This window comes from Elaeis guineensis, chromosome 4 (assembly GCF_000442705.2).
Source record: "Elaeis guineensis isolate ETL-2024a chromosome 4, EG11, whole genome shotgun sequence".
Taxonomy (NCBI): domain Eukaryota; kingdom Viridiplantae; phylum Streptophyta; class Magnoliopsida; order Arecales; family Arecaceae; genus Elaeis; species Elaeis guineensis.
This window is the reverse complement of record NC_025996.2, coordinates 4,086,662-4,109,357: the sequence shown is the minus strand read 5'-3', so window position 1 is coordinate 4,109,357 and position 22,696 is coordinate 4,086,662. Positions and strand designations below refer to the sequence as shown.

Here is a 22,696-nt window from a genome sequence, read left to right as displayed (position 1 = left end):
ACCTAATATATATATATATATATATATTAAAACCAATCTAATTCGATACAATCCATGTACGATTGTATATATAAATATTCTAATTTTTTAATTTTTATATTCTCTTATATATATAAAATAGAATATCAATCCCATAGTTTGAATCAAACCGAATCATTTTTGGTTTGGTTTCAAGTGGCTTTTATGGATGGCCGATTCGATTTTAATTTCTATTTTAAAATTTAATTTAAATCAATTTAATTTTAAATTTAGCTCCAAATCAATCCGAGCTAATTTGTGGATGCACACACCCATGAGTTAGCATCCTTTAGCTAAAGAATTTAAGATTAAATATTGAGAGTGAGTCCCATAAAATAAAGTGGTGCCCGAAGCCTTTCTTCTCAATATTTTGTCTCGTATTCTAGCTACCACTCCCATAGTAATTAAATAAAAAGATAATTTTTAAAGTCTACCTATATTTTAAAAAATAATTCAATTACAACTGCTACAAAACCTTCTCAAAATTATTTAATACTAAAATAATAAACATTTTGATGACATTTGTGATAGCATTTTTATAGAAAATGATAATAAAATGACAACATTATTCTCCAGATAATTCACAAGAAATTCCTTGCAAAAATTTAAAAAAGCTAAAATTTTTTTATGATCAATTATTTAATACTAATAGATAAAAAATTTACTATTATTTCAAAACATTCCTTTTTCTCTAATATTAATCCCTTTTCAAAAGTTCATATAGTATATTATATTCTATCATATTATAAAAATATATCATAAAAATATATTATTTTATAATATAATATATTATATTATTATATATGATAATATTTATATAATAAAAAGTATTATAAAAAATATGAATAGATCTTAGCAATCTTGCAATGGATAAAACTATATAATAAATTATTTTTTTATATAAATATTTTTTTAAAATATTTATTTAAAAAATATAAATTTTTAGATAATTTTTTTATCCTCTAAATAATAGGCTGTTGAGAGAAATTGAGTAAATGTATCATATGGAGACCGTCTCCTAGTCCCCATATATAACTTTTCGAGATGGTTCCATTGAAAGGGAGAGCTCCTCAGAAAAGACGGAAAGAGGAACTATGCATGAAATCAACCAATTAAGAGTATTACTAAAAAAGTGAAAAAAAATTCCTCAGAAAGAGAAATATATATATAGTCAAAGAATTTATATATATATATATATATATATATATATATATATATATATACTATGCATGGAATCAACCAATTAAGAGTATTACTAAAAAAGTGAAAAAAAAAACCTCAGAAAGAGAAATATATATATAATCAAAGAATTTATATTCTTTTATATATATATATATATATATATTATAATAAAAAATACTCTAAAATAAATATAAACTCAACTCCAACCCTTGATGTGCATGGGGTTGTATTTTATCCGCATTAATGGCGTATGAATTTTCATCCCATTTATATTATTGATTTATTTTTTTATATTTTTTACAATCCAAATGGATAGAAAAATAGTTGTTAACTTTTTATGTTTTTTGCGTAAAGGTCCGTATGGATCAAATGGTGGTGAGCTTCATCCGACCAATTTGAGTCTAATCTCTCTCTCTCTCTCTCTCTATATATATATATATATATTAGAGTTGTCAAAATGGGCCGGTCCGGTACTAACCCACGTAGATGTGATTATGGGGGTTGGATTGGGCTCGGCCAACTTATTAAAATGGGCTATAAAAATCCAACCCGACCGTAGCCCATGTGGGCTGTGCGTTAGGGCCGGGCCAACCCATTTTTGTTTCTTTTTTTCTTTATTTTTATTTTTTCCTCACTTTTCCCTTCCCTTCCTCCCACCCCCCACCCTGGCCAATCTTTCACCTTTCTCTACTGGCAGCTGACCCACTCCCACCCCCCTCCAGTGCGCCACCCATGGCTTCGCCCCGCCCTGCCGCCATCCTCTGCACCATTCGCCGTGGGATCGTCGGGGGCGAGCGCTTGCGGAGCTTCTCGACCTTGTGTCGACATTGCACCGAGGTCTTGGAGGAGGCTTGGGGCAGATGCGTGCAACGGCAAACGACGGCATCGACGATCTCCTACCAATGGGAGGCACGGAAGTTCTCCAATGAAGGGTATACCACTTGTGGCAGTAGGAGTCGATCAGGGCTATGATTTTCTCATGGGTCCAACAGGGACAAGGGAGGCGGTAGGAGGAGGGGGGAGCCAGGATGGTGGAAGACGATGTCGAGAGGGGTAGGGGGAGGGGGAGGCTGCAATTGCCATACCGGCGGAGAGAGGTACAGAGGAGGCAGGATTGTCGGGGAGGGTGGGGAGGGCACGGAGGAGGTCGGACGCGAAGAAGATGGAGGGGGGGACGGGGAGAGAACTTAAAGGACTTGAGAGAAAATCCAAAAAAAAAAAGCCATCAAGTGGGCCGGCCCACGGGCTGACCCGGCCCTAACCCGGTTCAGCCAATGGGCTACAGGGGTCGGGCCAAAAAATCCATGTTCATATATGGGCTAGATTTTTCAGCCTAACCCGACCCATTTTTAGGATCAATTGGACTAGCCCATGGACTCTTATCCATTTTGACAGCTCTAATATATAAAATCAATTTTTTTAATAAAATTAAAAAAAATCAAATTTTCATCAAAATTTATAATGAACTTAGCAAATTACAAAAGAAATGGAATGTTTACAAAAGCAAGTTCAAGGATGACGGTTTCGTCCAGTTGGTGGTGGTTAGTCGGTCGTGCATCCTTGGTCTAAAATGATCCAACGTTTTCATGTGATTGTGTTTTCAAGATGCGATCACTGGTCTACCCGCACCTCGTGGACTGTTGACTGCATCCACGAAGTCTCAACATCTCACTGATGGGATGCACGAGTTGTAAATATTAAAATAGTGAAGTCCAAATATGCGTGGAGTCTCAACATCTCACGGATGCACAAGTAATTCCTTTTTGAGTACCGCGGGGGATCCTATTTTTATTTTATAATCTTTACAAGACGAAAGGTGGGATATTTTTCTATTCAACTCTTGATAAGAGAGGTGGGATAATTTTTTTTAGCATCAACTCCTAAGGGCGCACAAGGTGGTTTTGCATTCAACGTCAGCTAACATTTGCAAAGTGGTCCACGTTGGCTAGAGTACCTAATAAGACAGAGGCATTGATAGCTTCCTATAGAAGTTCTTCTTTCGCATCAAAAATACCCTTTTCCCATGGTAGTTCCAAAAATTTTCTCTATGAAATTATTCATCCACTGGTCTCTTACATGGTTGAGCGTTTCTACACTCTATATTTTAAGTTTGTATCTGAGGGTTATTATTATTATTATTATTATTTTGGTAAAACGGGTGATACCATTATTTGTTAAGCAAATGGAATAACTGAACTTGGAGCTATACCCTGTTCAACAAAAAGCCTGGCTCAGATGATTGGCAAAACAACAACAACAACATTAAGGATGAAACCATAAATATATAATTTAAATTACTCATGTTTCAAAAACTAAAAATACTGCATCTCACAGATGCACAAGTACATATAAACGAGCATCATAGTTCTAATGCATGGGGGTAGAAACTTATATTGTTTCATACAATATGATCATCCTCCAACTCTTTTTCAAAAGACAGGAAAAAACAAAAAGATCATCTTCCGCATTCTATATCCAGCGCTGCTTTTGTTTCGATACTATAGTACCCAGAGATTTCATTTTCAGTGTAGCTTGATGGCTGACCAAGCAAGTTCTCAATCTCTTCAGAATTATGTTGTAAAAAAGGATGCCGTTTGAATTTTCTTAACCGATCTAGATCATCAGCCACCTCCTTCATTGAAGGCCTATCTTCACCCCTAACATTGAGGCATTGTCTTGCTAGCTCAGCAATTTCTCCTATCACCTCCATATCCTCTTCATTTTTAATGTGACTGTCCAAAAGCTGTAGAAGTCGATCCTCCTTCATGGCGGATAAAAAGCTTGATGAGAGGCTCTTTTGTTCATCAGATCCTTCAAAATAAATTGCCTTCCTTCCAGTGAGAAGCTCCAAAAGGACTACACCGAAACTATAAACATCACTTTTATCGGTTAATTGGCACGTTTGTAGGTATTCGGGATCCAAGTAACCACAAGTCCCTTGAACTAGTGTAGCAAACTGAGTTTCATCCTTTGGCACGAACATGGAAGCTCCAAAATCCGACACCTTTGCATGGTAATTGTCATCTAAAAGTATGTTCGAAGACTTGACATCTCCATGAAGGATTGGAGGTGAAGCTGATGAATGTAGGTATGCCAGGGCTTCTGCGGACTGTAAAGCAATCTCCAAATGGGTATCCAATGAAATGTGGGATGTCCTCTTCCTGTCATGGATTAATTGGAATAAGGTTCCATTGGAGACAAATTCATAAACCAACATCGGGACTTCCACCTCCAGACAACATCCCAAAAGCTTCACCACATTCCTATGGTTGATCTGAGAAAGAATAACCATCTCCTTCCCAAATTCCTTCTTCTGGTGGTCATCAATTAATTTTGATTTTTTTATGGCAACTGCATGATTGTCATTGAGTATTCCCTTGTAAACAGTTCCATGGCCTCCACCTCCAAGAATTCGGTTCTTGTCAAAATTGTTTGTTGCCTGCTCTAGCTCTTCTTTCGTGAATACCTTAAATGCAAGACCTTGCTTCGACTTTATCTCTTCAAGTAACAACCGCCCTCCATGTCGCCGAAAGTATTCTTCTTTTATCCTGATAAGTTTTCTTCTTTCACGCGCCATGGAAACGACAATGCATAGTAATAGTAGAAGGGCAAAGCTGGTGCTGGTGACAATGCCTGAAGATTGTAAATAGACACAGAAATCATTAATGAGTTCGAGTAATGAAGAGGTATTCCCTCTTATTTATTTCTTTTCCATACTAAACGAAGATTGAAACTTTTAAGCTGCCTACTTCTACGCTTTGCACGGTTGAAGTTTGTGCTTGATATGCATGTCTAGTGAAACTTGATAGAAGGAGTGGTAGAAACCGAATTTGTTGCTAATTATTGAGGGATTACCTATAACCAATTTCACTGATGTGGAAAGATTGCTGAGCACGGGATTGCAGGTTCCATTTTTCGGGTCGCCCTTCGTGCCTGTTGGACATGTGCAAAGGTAATCCCCAGGTACGTTGGTACAAATCCCATTGCATGGATACCGATCGTCTTTGAGAGTGCACTCGTCAATATCTACCATCCCAGTTCAACAAAAGCAGAAGGTCAGCTCCAGAAACACGGAGAGAAAGACAGATGCACTCACAGAGAGAGAAGATAATTATAGACCTTGGCATCCGTCGGCGAGATAGGGGTTGCCTTCGTAGCCTCTTGAGCAATTGCAAAGATATCCTGAGCCATTGGAGGAGTTAAAACAGTCACTGTGCTTGCTGAGGCACGCATAGGAAGTTGTGTTGCGCTGCGCGACCTCGCACGTCTCGTCGCCGATGGCCCAGTCCAGCACCATGGGCGCCCGCCCCCCATTCGTCTCATTGAGCTCCCGGGTAGTAATGTAAGCCGTGCTGAACTTGAACCAGTCGGCATCGGCCAGAACGGCGTAGCTGCAGGGATTGAATTCCCACACCCAGGAGTTGTTGAACTCGTCATCGAAGCCCACATCATAGTAGTTGATTCCCTTGGGGATGGAGGTCTGGCAGCAGCCGATGCCGGAGCAGGGTCCGTTTGTCAGGCTGTCACTGCTGTTGCAGATCGATACACATCCACTCGTGTAGCTGCTTTCGTTCTGATTCTGCCCCCTGATGTACGCGAGGGTGTCGCAGCCGACAACTGTGAACTTGTTATCGGTGTCGGAGAACCGGTATGGCTTGCCGATGAATTGCAGACGCCATGTGCTGGACGACACTTTGGCGTACGTGGCGTTGTAGCATTGCCAGGAAATCTGATTGTAGATGCGAGCCTGGGCTTGTAGTAAGGATATGTTGATGAACTCGACGTTGACGAGGAAAGGTTTGTGGACGCGATTGCCAGTGTCGTTGCAGCTAAGTGCGAAACCGGGAGCTGGAAATGAGCAGTCCGGGCCGATGCCGAATGGGTACGGGATGGTAACGTTGCCGCATGTCGCTGGGCAGCCAGGAAGTGTGTTGACCGACGCCGACGCAGTCACGGCAATGAGCAGTACTGCTGTGAAGAGAGAGTGGCACAGCAGCATCAATGCACCCATGAATGGGTTTGCTCCTCTCACCCCTCTCCCGGCCTCTCCCATATCTCACACTGTTAATTCAATCTGATCCCAATAGTTAGCGCTAGTATATGTGCCTTGGGGTACCACTAAATATATGGAGGAGATCGAGTGGGACGTGGAACGAGGAGGATCACATCTACAACCGAAGGCTGTGCTGGGTATTTTCTCAAGTCACCAGGGCTGGCTGATTCAACTGGGAAATGATTCAAGTCATCGCACATGCTATCATCGCAGTGTGGTGGATTGATCCAGACATGAATTAAAATTCCAGAAGTCTCTCTTTCAATCACAACCATCCCATATTTCCTAGTAATCCTCTCTTGAGTTATGGCCGGGTAGAAATTTAATACATTTGTATTTTGGATCTTTTTGCCTTATACATATGTTTGTTAGAGAAATAAGTGGATGTGATTGGCTGTATGCATGGCCATATGATGTATATAGTATAGAAAATAATTTTTTCAAATGATAGAATATTCCAACTCTGCGACCCATTCCATTTAATTTTTCACGGCGACCAAGTCCGGTAGCTAGTCGGTCGCGCGTCCTTGTTCCATGGCTAACTCAACGTTTTCGCGTGATTGCGTTTTCAGTACGCGTTAACTCCATCCTTGGTCCCGACTGCATCCACGGAGCCTCTGCATCTTTCCGAAAATGATAGATTTAGTGCTGTCCCACGGCTTCCTCCATTGGAAACAGCGATACATAGTAAGAGTAGGAGGTCCAAGCAGGTGCTTATGACAATGTCTGGAGATTGTAAACAGACAGAGAAATCGTTCATGAGTATTGAGTAACAAGAAGCGAGTTAATGTCCCGTTTATAAGGAAGAAAGAGCATATGAACAGATTTTTCTTGCAAAGGATCTCTTTTGGACGTGTGATTTTATTTTTTTTTTATTTTTTCACTTTTGAAATCAGTGGACTCTATTAATAGCAGAAATTCTAATTCTATTTGGCTTCTAATTTTCTTTTTGAGATACGAGAAAAAGAAAATATAACATAAAATATTCACTCTCATTTTTATTAGTGGTACCTTGTCTCGTGATTAACTAGATTTGACAATTGCACCCGATCCAATCTTAATAGGTTAGGTTTGTCAACATATTGACCGGATCTTAACCCAATCCAATTGGGTTTGGATAGTGACCACCCTGACTCATTATCTGGTCCGAACTCATCCGATCTTATGTATATATATTGTTCAGATGTAGACTGATTTTATGGTCTTTAGACTTGATTAAGACCTCAAGAGACGAAGAGTGGTGGTGGATTATTGTTCAATACTTCTATTTTCATTTAGAAAATCTCAATTAAATCGGACAGGTATCCGATCGGATAATCTGATATTCAATCGGATCGGATATGGATGAAGAAAGTGTTGATTCGTTGGGTCACGGATCGGATTCGGATCAAAATACTCAGATTTTGGATCAAGTTTGGATCGATCCAAATCCGCACCCGATCCGACCTTTTGTCAAGCCTATAATTAACCCCTCAAAAGTGTAGAAATATCATATTACAACTACCGAACTTGCACTCCGTGGGGCTATGCGTTGCTGTGTGCTTTTTATCTGGCCATTGAAATTCGCAGTAATAGATAGGATAAGGTAAATTGGATGGCAACTAGAGAGCTCATATGCTTGTTTGCCGGTGGAAATATTATAGACTGATTTATTATTTGCGTTAGAGTTGTTAAGACATGTTTTATTTTCTCAACTTTTTAATGTTTTCGTGCTAGACAAGTGTGGACAACCACCTTAGCAAATAAATTATATATATATATATATATATATATATATATATATATATATATATATATATATATATATATATATATATATATATATGGTGAAATTATACGAACTTTTCCGTAAATGACACGACATTGATTGTATAAAGATGAATGGTCGATTTCATGGTCCCGTGGTACGGTACTCGAACTGAGAGAATTTGTCTAACACGAAAGTCCCTCTGCTCGACCATTATTGGCATCTTGACCGGGAAGGGCGACCAAGTTATCCAGAGGATCTGCAAAATCACAAACTAAACCAAGCAAAAATCGTTCCAATAAAGAAGATCATTTGGGCTGCAATCAGAAACCTTGCAAAAGGGATACAAAGAGTCACTGCCTCTTTCTTTTCTCGTAATTTTGTTTGCTGAAAACCTGTAACCTGATTCTGAAATGCTGCAAACTGAAAATCTGTACACAATACCTGACAACCTGTAAACCTACGAGCCTTAAAACTACCTCCTCAGTTGGTTGACCTCGATCAACCAAATCATCTTCTAGGCAGGGCCGACCGCTGTGGCAGGTCAAACTGGACGACCGCCCCAGGCTCCAGGCCTAAACTTTGTATTGATGTTCCAATAGGATGCAAGGATGGTTTTTTACAATATTATAATAAAAAAAATAATTAAATAAATTAATGATGGATTTTATACACTGTTTAACGAATATATCTATAGAAAATTATTGCATGTAGATTAATTTTTTAATGATAATTAATATTTAAAATATGTTAATTTTTAATAGAGAAAGTCTCATATTTTTATTTAGTCCTAGGTCTAAAAAATGCCAGGACCGGTCCTGCTTCTAGATTAATGAATATGGGTGGTAATACCTAACTTTTATCAAAAAAAAGTTATCCAGAGAATGCACAGGGAAACCAATAAAAGGTAGCGGTCAATTGATGCACATAGAACGAGTCCATCATTCTAAAGATACATCTGTTGGAGCTTAGAACGAGGGAACCACGTTTTCTACATTGTTAAACATTATGCATTAAATGCATTGGACTACCAAACCATGAAGAGATTATTCATAAAAATTAATAATATTAATAACGCTAATAATACTAATAGCAGTTTAATAAAATAATATATTTTAGTAAAAATAATAATATTTTTTTACCAATGAAAAGATGAATAATGTTTAATAATATATTAATAAACTTATATTTTATTCAAAATAAATAAATTTATTTATTAATAAAATATATATCTTGTATATTAATAAAATTATATCTTTCTAAATATCTATGTATTAATTAAAAAATAATATTTTAGGTGAGGTATATTTTCTAAATTAAAAAAAAGCACCACTTGTATCGAGCAGGTTATATGCTAATATGTATTGATCAATGAGCCATGCATGTTATTTAAATTCAATCCCTTGATTTGCATCAATTAAGCATCCTATTCCTAGTCCGAGTCAATCTTGTGCTCAGTTTCTCTCCAGTTTGCACATTGTGCTGGAAGATCCAACCATTACCACAAAAAAATAAAAAAAAGAACCCCCTTTTGCGTGTGCATTGATCAACTGCAGATGCTTCAGCAAGATTGGTACAAATGGTTGGAAATGCTCATGTTATATCCATTACCTTGTTTAATTGCTTAGCAGTGATTAATGCGGGAACCTGGATGGGTGAATTGGGCCCTTGTGTTGGTAAAAGAGGAGACGAATCCAACTCCATGATCCATTACGCATGGGACGTGCTTGGTTGGAGAGAATTAGATTTTAGATTGAAAATGGAAATGAGTGATGACTCCCACTCTAACCAATTAATTGGATGGAGTCACTTTCCTATTCCCATTTAAGGGGAGAATAAGGATGCTTCAATCTCCCAAAATCCAATCCAGTCTCTTCCTCTAATATTCAAACCTATTCCATCAGATTTATTTTAAAAAATTAATTTTACAAAGATATCTTTTCGATTAATTTATTTTCTTAATTTTTTTTATTAAATTCATTTTTGTATTCCGATTCCGATAACCATCGTGAACGAAACGTAACCTTAATTTCTGGAGGCGACCAAGTCCACTAGCTAGTTGGTCGCGCGTCCTTGAGTCCAAGACGCGTTAACTCGATCCCCGGTCTCCCCAGGCGTCGGAGGACCCTCCTTATCCGCACAGGAAAACGATATATAGACCAGTCCTGTTCGACGACTTGTCGAACAACTTGTCACTGGGTTTTCTCCAGAAGTGCGTCGCCGATGTTATATCCACACTGCCTTTTGGCCATCGCTCATGGTGCGAGGACATTCACATTGCATCCCAGGACATTCTGAGTCATTCCGAAAACTATAGATCGCCTTCGACGACTTGCTCCGTTACTGGGTCTTCTCCACTTCCAGTAGTCAATCGAGCAGTAAATGCCGAACAATTGATGGATGGCGTTGCGGATTGGCCGTCACGCATGGTGTGAGAGGATCCCTTATTCCGTTGGTACCAAAAAGTTATATATATATATATATATATATTAAGATCATTTAACTCATTCATGGTCGAATTGAAGTTACTTAGTATCCCAGTTGTCTAGACAGTATATGATAGCCAGGATTCACATGATACGTGGAACCACTTCGTAATATTTGGTCAGCCATTGTCAATGGTATTTTTATCCTTCTATGACCCCGTATGATTTCGCTGGGGTTCGGTCAATGAAAGGAAGTGTAAGGACGTAATTGCTACTTCGGTGAACTTTACAATAATTTCTATACAAATATAAAAAAGATGAGCAATGATACATAAATATCAAAGACTTCCGGGATTAATCCAAAAAAAAACTTCTCCTAAAATAAACATGCAGTTGATCCAAGTTTTGCTATATTTGCTCGTATTTCAGCATCTCTATTTCTATGTATTAATTGATATTTCAGGATATTGCAAAATTTCTTCTTGGATTTTATTAGTCTGCCACCGTGATTGAGATAATACTAAGATCCTAGTTTAACTAACTATGGATCATCCATCATGATAGCTAAGATAATCAACCTTTAAAAATCTTGACACCAAAACCTTCTCCAAACCTTGAATGACATGGAGGTTGAGTCCGGCTACTTAAATGTAAATTACAACTTAATTTAAATTGCTCTTAGGTCTGATGTTATATCCAAATATAACTCATTCATTCAGTAAACCAAAGTTGAAGATATGTTGTTTGTGTGTGTGTGTGTATTTTTTTTTTCTGGTAAAAGATGCGTTGTATATGCTAGCAAAGGAAGACGTGCATTGTACATTCAAAAATCAGTTAATGAAAAATTATAGAATTTGAGATAAGATATGTAAAATCGATAAATTAGATAAAGAGTATTGTTTTTTCCTTGAAATTTTAAAAAGCAACCAATTATTTAGGGACATGGATAGGATTTATTTGAAAACAAAAATAGACTCAAATTACTAGAGTTTGCTGCCTGTGTTAATGCATCAATGTTCAAGTTATGCATTCACCTCAACTCCACTAAATTATATCTCTATGAACCTTATGTATCGTACAATGCCTTCTTGTGAAACCATGCGGTTGGTTACTAAGTTTCAGGATAGAAATTCCAATCCATGTCCTTAAAGAGATGCGGTCATGTAGTAACTAGGTCGGGCCTGCTTCATTGAGGAATCCCGATGTAAAATTTCCGGCTAAGTTCCTTAAAAATTAAAAAAAAAAAAAAAAAAAAAAAAAAAAAAGAGTTTTGGGCTAACTAAGCCCACAAGTGAGACTTGGTTGGACCTGCAATGGATTAACCATAAAAATGAGCTCTACTACGAATGATATCAAAATATGTATATAATATTGGATTTGACTTCTAATATGATCTAATGATCACTTATTCAGATTTAACTCTTTGAGTCAGTCATATGTCCTAAATCAATTATAGTAAGTCCAATTAATTAAAGAGTCATATTCTTGATAAGATTTAGACTGGAAGTTCAACTCTAATTAAGATTAAATCTTTTGATGGGACAAGACAAGTGCAGGTATAATTAGAGGTGGCTTGGTCCTTTTTCTCTAACTCTCAAGAGGGTGTGACGATTCTCCATCGATCGTTCGTGTTAAAGAGGAGGGTGAGGAGAGAGAAGATCAGCCACCTATGAAGATCAGATACTCTGCAGGCTACGTGTAGGTCGACCCACGCCGTCCAGTGAACGATGCAGCGGCCACGGCCGCTACCATGCCGACGACGGTGGTGGGATGCTGTAATGGATCGAGCAAGGGGTAGCCCCCCAATGGCGATGGCGATGGGAGCCACCGCCGCATGTGGTGTCTTCATGCAGCTGCAGGAAATTGCAGCTTCTGCCACAGTGATGGGAGTGGCGGCGGGTCCTCCGCAACGCTTCGGTGAGGGCGGTAGTCCGCCCCCCTCCCTACTCCTTGTCTTCAGTGGCCAGGGTGGTAGGGCGGCGATCGATCACCCATATGGCACGGAAGAAGTCCTTAGGGCTTGTCACGATCAAGGATGGAAGAAGAGGGTTTGGGTTATCGGGTTTAAGAGGCAAATCCATTATGGCCTTTCAGGCTTTAGGTTTTTGGGTTTGATCCATTAAGATTTCGAATCAGACCCGAACCCATCAAATGGTCAATTCCCCCACTACTAGTACAATTATATAATTTAACACATCTTTTATATTTTATTTTTAAAATTTCATCTACCATGATTCTTTCAAAATCATTCCATACAGCACTAGTCCTCTTGCGGAAAAAAGAGACAGAGCCTTGACCTTTGGTATTGGTTTCAGAGAAAGCAGGAATAGTAATTTTTTCTCTCTCAGAAATCACGGAATGTCAAAATAACTCTCATCAAAAGATGCCATATCTAAATATGAGATATGCAAATAATAAAAATTAACCAAATGAAAAAATTGAGTACAGATAGGCAGAGATTTGTGAGCTTCCTCCTGTGCTCCTCAAGACCTCAATAAGGACCTCCAAGGCTCTAATATGTGGACTACTCCTTTCCTTGTGTAGTACTTGAACACTTGCTAATTGCTAATTGCTAAATATTAAACACTTACTAGATATTGCTAAAAAAGGAGTAGTAGTAGAGAAGTAGAGGAGAATTGATTTGATGCGGTGAAAATGGAAGAAGAGGGAGGGTATTTATAAGAATCCTAATATTTTTATTTTCCTAAATTACCCCTAAAATTAGTCATTTTATGACTATTGGGGGGTTAAAATGGTAAAAAAAATAAAAACTAGCCGTTATCCAACTCAAGAAATTAAAAAAAAAAAAAACTGAATTAGCCGTTACGGGCCATGCCTGGCACGGTCTGTTTGGGCTACTTTTAAAAAAAAAAAAGAAAAAAAAAATCATCCATCAGACTCACGTGCCGCTCATCAAGCCCACTAACCTGACGGGCCATGTGTCGTGCCTGGCACGGCCTGCCAAATCTGAGTTTAGGACCATGCCAGGCCGGAGTTCGGGCTAAATAGGCCGTGCATAGCATGATCTGTTTGGACCCTGGCCCAATGGGCCTGGGCCGGGCCATGTCAAGCATGGCCCAGTGCCCATGACTAATCTCAATCCGATTCAAATGGTGTGCTTGGATTCTCCCAAGTTTGCAAGTTACACCATGAGATCTGACTGGATACCTATTTTTGCCGATGTATTGATCAGCTATAGATGTTCGAGCAAAATTGGTATAGATGGATGGACATGCTAATGTCATATGTATTACCTTGTTTAATTGCCCAATGATGATTAATGCAGGAAATATAGGTGGTCAAAGTTGGCCCTTGAGTTGGTGTAAAAAGTGGAGATGATTCCATCTCCACAACCCATTCACTAAATTTCTCGCCTTGACCACGTTCAGTAGAAAGGAGAAATTATATTCAACACGGCATAAATCATATATTGGTGCATGCCATCAATTATAATCATTGATTTTTATAAATTTTATTTATTAAATATTGATTTTAATATATTGTTATGAAATGAATGACTGTGGTTGATGGTATGCACGGTGATACGGTGCACTTGCGTGCCTTTGGGTCCAATGATCGTTTTTTCATTTTATCTTTCCGACGGAAGGATCAATGGCTAACTCAAACTATTTCTTTTGATTGTGTTTTCAAGATGCATTGACTCGATCACTGGTCTCTATGGGCCCTGGAGGGCGTTCCAATCCACAAAGCATATCTCTTGCGGAAGACGATAGGCTTGTCCTGTGCGACGACTGTAACGGTCTTCTTCAGTAGTCAATCTTTGATAGGATACGCGAGGGTAAATGCCAGGCTATTGCCGGATGGGGTTGCAGCTTCGCCGTCATGCGCGATGTGAGGATCCTTTTGGTAGCAAAAAGTTATTAAAAAAAAAAAGATCAAGGATTAATCTGAAAAAACTAATCAACTTGCAGTTGATCCAAGTTTTTCCGTATTTGCTGGTTTTTCAGTATCTCTATTTCTATATACTAATTGGCATTTCAGGATATTACAATATTTCTTCCCGGATTTTATTAGCTTACCACTTTGATTGAAATATTACTAAGATCTAAATTTAACTAGCTATGGATCATCCGTCGTGATAGCTAAGGTAATAAGGTTTTGAAAATGTTGACACCAAAACCTTCTCCAAAGCTCCAACGACTTGAGTCAGGATACTCAAATATAGACTACAACTTAATTTAAATTGTTTTTTAATCTAATATTAGTTGCAAATATAGCTCATCCACCCAGTAAACCAAAGTTAAATATGTGTTGCATATATTAAAAAAATCAGATAATAAAAAATTACTGAATTTGAGATATGATATATATAAAATCCATGGATTAGATGAAGATTATTGTTTCTTCTTCTTCTTTTTTTTTTGGTTGAATTTCAAATTGGAAATATGGACAGGAGATGGATAAGGTATTTATGAAAAAGATGTCAAATTACTTTGGGATGTCTTAGAAAAATAAAAACCTATGTAGAACTAAGACTCTTTTAGACATAGAATTGGATAGGCGAAGCCTGAAACAGTATGTACCACTCTAAAATTGTATGTATGGATCTATCTTCTAGTAAATCTAAAGATTTACTAGAAGATATTATCAAACATTTATTTCGATACATAGCTATAGAAATAAGTGATTATAATTAATAATATTACAATCACATGATGTATGTTGTGTAGAATATAATTTTTATAGGTGACTGTGCACTCGTGCGACCTTTGGTCCATAATTTTTTTTTGAATGGTTTGCCACTAATTTTTCTTTTTCTTTTTTCTTTTTATGGGAGGGTCCATGGCTAACTCAACTTTTCCTATTGATGGTGTTTTCAAGATAGCATTGACTAGATCCATCATGAAGCGAGGGCTTAGAGGACCGTCGTAATCGCATCTAGAGGGAAAATTCTTTATGCACCGTAGGTGGTATATAAAATTCAACATAGAATGCACCGCTTTATATGATTGGTCCACGTAACCATCATTTCTCAATACATATTTAATGCCTGCAATTCTACTTTTTTATTTAAAAATTTTGTATGACAAAAATATCCCTACTCTTTAAAAAAATTGTGATATCTTGTGACATATTATAACTTTCTACATGCAGGATGTCATAATATGGTTCAGAAAATTATGATATCCTATGACATATTATAACATCCTGTATCAAATTATGACTTTCTACATGCAAGATGTCATAATATGGTCCAGGATGTCATAATATGGTGCAGGATATCATAATATAGAAGGGACATTTTTGTCAATCACTTTCTAATGCATATTGAATGTCGTAATTTCGCTTTTTCGTTTAAAAATTTTGAATGATGAAAATACTCCTACTATTTGAAAAAAATTATAACATCCTACATAAAATTATGATTTTTTGTATCAGGATGTCACAATACGAATATAAGGTGTCATAATTTTTTACAAAGAATAAAAATATTTTTATTATTAAAAATTTTTAAATTAAAAAATAAAATTATAAATATTAAATATATATTAAAAAATAATAACTATATGAATAAATCATATAAAATAAGGTGTTTAAGTTTTTATACCGTCCCCTGAAAAACGACAGACTCGTCCTGTTCGATGACTTGGTTTGTTACCAGGTCTTCTCCGAGTAATGCCAGATGGGCCTTGGAGGACCGTCATAATCTAGAGGGCAAATGTCCTCTGGAAAACGACAGACTCTTCCTATTTGACGACTTGGTCTGTAATCGAGTCTTCTGCAAAAGCCGATCGCGAGATACACGGGGAGTAAATGCCAAATGGGATCGCGCTCTGGCTGTCATGCATGGGGTGAGGATCCTTTGGGTACTAAAAATAAATAAATAAATAAAATAATCAAAAATTAGTCTAAAATATCTTTTTCTAAATTCAACATATCATTCATCCATTATCGTCGCATTAATGAGCCAAAGAATCTCCTAATTAAAAAATCATGCATTATGATGGAAACTCCCTGTCCTCTACTCTTTTGACCATTTCTTCACATATACATCCGATAGCATTTAAATCCAAGTTTTACCATATTCGCTATTTTTTGAAATCTCTATTTCTATGTATTAATTGACATTTTTGAATATTACAACATTTCATCCTAGATTTTCTTACCTTGCCCACCTTGATTGGGATGATACTAAGATCCAAGTTTAACTAGCTATGGATCATCAATCATAATAGCTAAGATAATTAGGTTTTAAAAATATTGACACCAAAATCCCCTCCAAAACTTGAACATGTAGGTGGAGTCAGCTGCTCAAATACTACAACTTAATATAAATTTTTTTTATTAATATTAGATCCAAACTAACTTGTTCACTTAGTAAACCAAAGTCGAAGATATGTTGCATATCCTAGCAAGAAGAATGTGCACTACACATTAAAAGATCAGTTAGTAAAAATTATAGAATTTGAGATAAGATATATAAAACCACGGGTTAGATAAAAGGTTTTTTTTTTTTTAATTTAAAATGAACCCTATTATTTGGGGACAAGGAGAGGAGATGGATTAGATTTTTTTTAAAAAAAAAAAGAAGAGTCAAAATACTTTGGAATGCCTGACAAAAATAAAACCCACAAAGATCTAAGAATACTTTTGTCACCAAATTTGATAGACGAAGCCTAAAACAATATATATCTTTATGATATTGTGAGTATGGATCTATATATAATTTTTGTCAAGTCCAATCAAGTCCATGTTGGTCCAATCAGGTTGGGTGACTTGGGTCCTTCTTCGATGCGATTTGTAGCTACCCCGTTCCGTTAGTTGTTGCCGAGAATGGGCTCTACTTGAAACGGGCCGAAGCCTAAAGTCCGAGAGGTCAAAACAAAGTCTCTGTAGCTGGCCAGGCCCAACACTTAAATCCTTGTAATTTGAATCCCTGGCCACATCTCCTACAAGCCATCTTCAAATGCCAGCGTGTCTATATCTAATCCATTAGAATTTTTAGTTCTAGCCTTGAGCAAAGATCTTTCAGGACTTTTAATTTGTAGTTGTTTTGTGCTAATCCATCATGATGCTCTCGTGTTGAACCCAACTACTCTGATATCCTAGTGGATAGCACTTCGTCGATCTCGAAACCTCGAGGTAATCTTGACCCATTCTTATGGCATTTTTGAAGCAAGAAGCTATCATAGAGTAACCACATCCCGCCACAAGCTCGGAAGGATTTAATAACCTTTACCCTCGTCAACTTTGGCAAATCTATTAGTGCAAACATGTTTGACTTCGGTGACAATACTTTTTGCCTACATCTGCTACCCAGATGAAGATCAAGATTTTGACTAACTACAAGGTGCTGGATTTCTGTGGCTCAGAGGTCTTGTTTACTTGTTCAGGTCCGTCGAGAACCTTGTAAACAAAGCTAGGCAACTAGAATGTGATGCCTATGTTAATGCGTCAATGTTAAAGTTATGCAGTCACTTCAACTCCACCAAATTACATCTATATGAACCTTCGAAACGGACAATGCCTTCTTGGGAAACAATGCGGTTGGCTGGTTAAGTTTCCGGATGGAATTGTCGGTCCATATTGTTACAGAGATTTGGTCACGTAGTAACAGGGTCGGGACTGTTTCGTTAAGGGATGCAGATGCAAGGTTTTGGGCTGGGTCCACAAATGGAACTAGGGTGGACCTAATGAATTAATTTAAAAAAAAAAAAAAAAGTTTTACAGCTAGTGACATGGAATATATATAATATAATTAAAGCTGTTTGGTGCCAAGGACCAGCAGCCAATCATCAGGAACTAGAGAAGGTCACACGTTCTTGGATTTGGTTAGAAGTTACACGAGGTGATTCGTATTTGAGCATATAAAAATGCCCTCTCATTTTATCAAAAAAAAAAAGAAAAGAAAAAAGAAAATGCCCTCTCATTAGAAAAGGACATGCTCTCTTTTTTTTTGGTTTTGGTCAGAAATGACCTTCTATAGGGAGAGTTAAGAGGGAAATAATCTCTCTTTTTTTAGATTTTTATTCTTGTTCTTTCATCTCCAAGCTATTACCCAATTTTATTATTTATTCTATTCCATAAAACCTTTATTACTAGGTATCTATTGAAAAGTAGGATGAGTCTCTCTTGCACTCTCACTAATTCAGTAGTATAGTAGTCTAGAGAAATAACATCAACATGTCATATGTAGACTAAGATATATTATTTTTATATATTCTTTTAATTTATTAAATATTAAATATTTTCTATTATAAATGATAACACTTTTTTTGTGACATGTATAATTTTTTTGTACATAAATGTTTTAAATCAAAAATTTTTATATTTTGTATCAATTTTACATCTCTTATATAAACTAGGTCGATCGTCAGAAGGCAATCCCAGCTAGATATAAATACCTACTATGTTAAAGTTCTAAATCTATTTATAAGTATTACAAATGTAATATTAAAAAAAAAAAAACATGATCCACATGTGCCATGGGCTGAATATGCTATAATAGCATTTATAACAATTCAAAACACTCTCCCAAAAGAACAAGTGAAAAGATGTATAAAAATTGAAGATCCATCTGGTGGACTCAGCATATATTGTTAAAAAGAAAACTATACTAGTATTACAAATCCAAGCATAATTTTATTACATGCAAAACCAATCTTATTACAAAGAGAACTGTACATAGTCTATATTCACAACTATACCAAATCGTATTTGATCTTATAGAACAAGCACAACCACACGATAAGCATAGTCTGTTACATGCCCGTTGAGACCGCGCTAAACATTGGCTACCACCACCGCCCCCACTTGAACATTGATCGAAGTTTGACGGGCCTCCGAGTCTTCCACCGAAAAAGAAGATTGAGCACCAGGGGGAGCAACGGGCCGGGGTGCAAGTACTGTGTCTTTGATTCTCCCATAAATCCATTTCAGAAAAGATTGGCAATTTGGTTCTCCAAAGAGAAGCCATACCATTATCAAGCCAAACATGAGGTACGAGACCCATTGGAGCTTAGGAGGGAGATAGAGAGATACATACAAGCAGAAGGCCACAGCAGCTGAGAAAATGCTGATGGTGGCTGTGATGGCTCTTATGGCTTTCTGTGGGGCATGGACTGATATCATAAAAGCCATGAAGCCCAACATTAATATGAAGATAAAAGCAATTCTACCTTTGGAGTCAGGCATGGCAGAAGCCCGAAGGAGGAGAGCAGTGATGATGGCAATGGCAAACGTGCGAATGCCATTTACGTTTACTTCATGGTAAGCTTGTCGACGATCACAGTGAGGGAGGCAACAACGGCGGCGGCAGCCACCAACATGTAATTTCCTTTGAACCGATAGCATTTATATATCTTCTGTCTAATTTTCACTAAATATGAAAACAACACGACGAAGTCTCGGACTTCCAACTGCATGCACTTGACAGCTGGCCTAGAATAAGCGGATGTACATGAGGAGAGCGGGAATTGTTTTTTTCCTATGAAAACAAGAAAGCATTAGATTGAGACAGAGCGGGTTAGCTATATATATGAATTAGAAGAAAAACTCAGAAACATCTAAGAAGATTGTGAAAAAATGGAGAAAAGATATAGATTAAGAGAAGATTACTTGTCCGGACTAGCGGTGGAAAATACTTCTTCAAGTTTAGGGGTGCTATCCCTCGGAAGCCGTCACCTTCTTTTTCACCATCTTTCCCTCCCCTGTCAGAAGAAAAAGGCAGTGGTAATTGTATGCTCACAACCAGCGAAATCTAGTAGATTCAGGACATGGATCCTTCTTTCATATGCAGCAAAATTTAGTAGATTAAGAAATTGTTCCCCGTCGCCTATAATAAAGAGAGGACTCTCACCAAAAAGAAATAAAGAGAGGATGAATTTTTGGACTGATCAAAACTAAGATCTGGCAGTAAAAGATTATCAAAGAGCTTACCGAAAGTTTGCAACAGAAAGACGTTATGAGGTTGAAACAGGGCAGCAGTGAGATGGCCTTGTCGACTAGCCATGCTAGACTTGGAGGGAACAGAAATTATTTCTTGGAGCCAGCTCTCTAAGATGAAGGGAAAACTAGGAGCAGAGAAGGTGAATGAGCTAGCTTAAACGTCTGAACTGATATATAGAGGCTCCAAGCGGGTCGGGTTAGGAAGGGGTTTTGGCTTCCATCCCACCACTTGTCCGAGATTACCTCACGTCTCACGTCAGGCGGAGTACAAAGTCTAAAACCTGCAAATAAATCTTCTTTATATTTTAACAAAAAACACTTGATTTGGTAAAACGAGCCCAGATAGTTCCCAGTAGAGTGGAAGCCTTAAAAATATGTATCTCAAGAGCCAAAAATAATTGATGATTGCTATTTTCAACCTCTCGGTGCAAGCTTTCCATGCAACTTCCATGCAAATGCGTCATCGCTGATTTAAGCACAAGTTTACATGTATTTGTTATTACATTTGGATAAAGTTTCAGAATTTGGAGAATATTCTTACTCGGCTCCACGGTAGCATGATTAGGGCATGCTCTTCGACGTTATTAAGTAACAAGGCCTGCCATTTCGATGCCACCCTAATTAAGGAGCACGACGGATGAAAAAATCAAATCACATACTTTGGTTGGAAGGAATCCGTGACCATGCAAGACTTCCAACAAAACTATATCTCCAACAATGTCACCAAGTTTGAGTAGTTGGTCTTGAGCCAATTATTTTAGATCCAATCCACGTATTTGATGGCAACATAACCAATTACCTTAATATTTTGGTTTACCTTCTTGGACACCTCGGTGTGAGATGCTTTTGCACTTGGAAGCCATCCGCCTGAGTTATTTTTCGATATTTTGCATAGGTCAAAACGTCCACCAGCGTGCGCCGTGGTTACCCCGAATCCTAGTTGTAAAAGACCGACCCTACATTCTTATGAATATGTGCTATAAAATAGTTATTATGCGATCAGAAAATATTTAAGATTCTGAAAAATAAAAAGTTGATTTTTTTTTTTTCGTTTCTAAAATAGGGTAATCAGAAAAAGAAAAATCAGGAGCCAGGACGCTTTCTAATTCTAGCAATAATTCAGGCATCCAATGATTCATGCAATACGACTTCCAAGGCTACGCTGATTTGGCGAACGAATCACCATTTTAGTTTCCTTAGATAAGAGTTATATTTTAAAAAAAATTCTGAGAAAATATTATAATATCATATTTTTTAGTGATATAACAATATGTTATATTTATATTTGATTTAAAATATCAGGTCAGGGGGCTAAGGTATTCCCACCGGCCTAGGCCTGGCAGGACGTTCAGACTTGATTCGTAAGCCTGGCCCGATCCCAGTCCTACCGAGGTTTGCCCAGAATTTGTCCGGGCCTGATTGTTGAGGTTCACCACCTCACTGGCATCTCGATTCCCTCCTCCCTTGACACCGCTTCAAATTTCGGATTCACGGGAGCTTCTACTCCTCCAGCCGGGGGAACCCAAGATTTTGGAGCTCTCTGGAGACCAACACCATCCGTGGAAATATTATACATATATAGACCTTGTTTGAACGTTTCAAACTAGTGTACAAGGCATGCTTAAAACAAACAAAAAAAGTTCCTGAATATTCTACAGAAATCTAGAATTATAAGTCATTTGTGTTGATTGCTATTTAACATGTAGATTACATAGCTTCAAGTAATATGCATGATACATACTAATGTTATAAATTTAGGCCTTGGAAGAATTATCTAGGCCCAAGCATGCAAGAAATCTGTTAACAATAACATTCTCTAAATTTACAAATATATATATATATATAATATTTATATGTTTATAGTCAAGCTGTATTACTTGTGTTTGATCTAGCCATTTTAGGGTTGCAATCCTTGTTTACGTTTTGATCAAGTATAGATTTATGCAAGCATTTAGAGAAATCTTTTAAAAATAGATTTTTTTTTTTTTTTCCTTCTGTGGAATTTGAGTTAGAAGGTGTTTTGGTTGATAGAACCATTCTTCTTGAGCGGCGCAATCCACAAATCTGGCCGGAAATTCAGTCCAATCTTGTCGGATAACCAAAACAGGCTCTCAGTTTTCTCGTTGTCCATTAGACCACTATCTAACTTGATTGCAACCCGAGACATCCTCAAGTAACTCTTATGAATTTTAGAGTCAAAGAACGGTGCCTTGCATTGTGGCGCAGGATGACAATGTAGTTGCAAGCAGGTGTTGTAACAGAAAAATTAAATAACAAGAAAAAAACCACCAATTTTTCTGATTTACAAGTCACGTTCCTTTCAATCTGCATCCATGCAAATTGGTCACATTTCCAACACAA

At 37.4% G+C, this 22,696-nt stretch overlaps 1 protein-coding gene and 1 long non-coding RNA gene across 2 annotated transcripts; both read right to left on the bottom strand.

Annotated features, from left to right (window-relative positions):
* Window positions 1–3,503: 3,503 nt before the first annotated feature.
* Window positions 3,504–6,262, bottom strand: LOC140857069 (wall-associated receptor kinase 3-like). Its single transcript, XM_073255342.1, has 3 exons — window positions 5,320–6,262; window positions 5,056–5,226; window positions 3,504–4,833 (listed from the first exon to the last, which is right to left on the bottom strand). Exons 1-3 carry the CDS (start codon window positions 6,251–6,253, stop codon window positions 3,656–3,658), a joined length of 2,283 nt encoding a protein of 760 aa, XP_073111443.1. The 5' UTR covers window positions 6,254–6,262; the 3' UTR covers window positions 3,504–3,655.
* A 12,683-nt stretch (window positions 6,263–18,945) lies between these two features.
* LOC140856847 (uncharacterized) lies at window positions 18,946–20,489 on the bottom strand. Its single transcript, XR_012140447.1, has 3 exons — window positions 20,327–20,489; window positions 20,006–20,097; window positions 18,946–19,874 (listed from the first exon to the last, which is right to left on the bottom strand). It is a non-coding gene; the product is annotated as an uncharacterized lncRNA (long non-coding RNA).
* Between the last annotated feature and the right edge of the window lie 2,207 nt (window positions 20,490–22,696).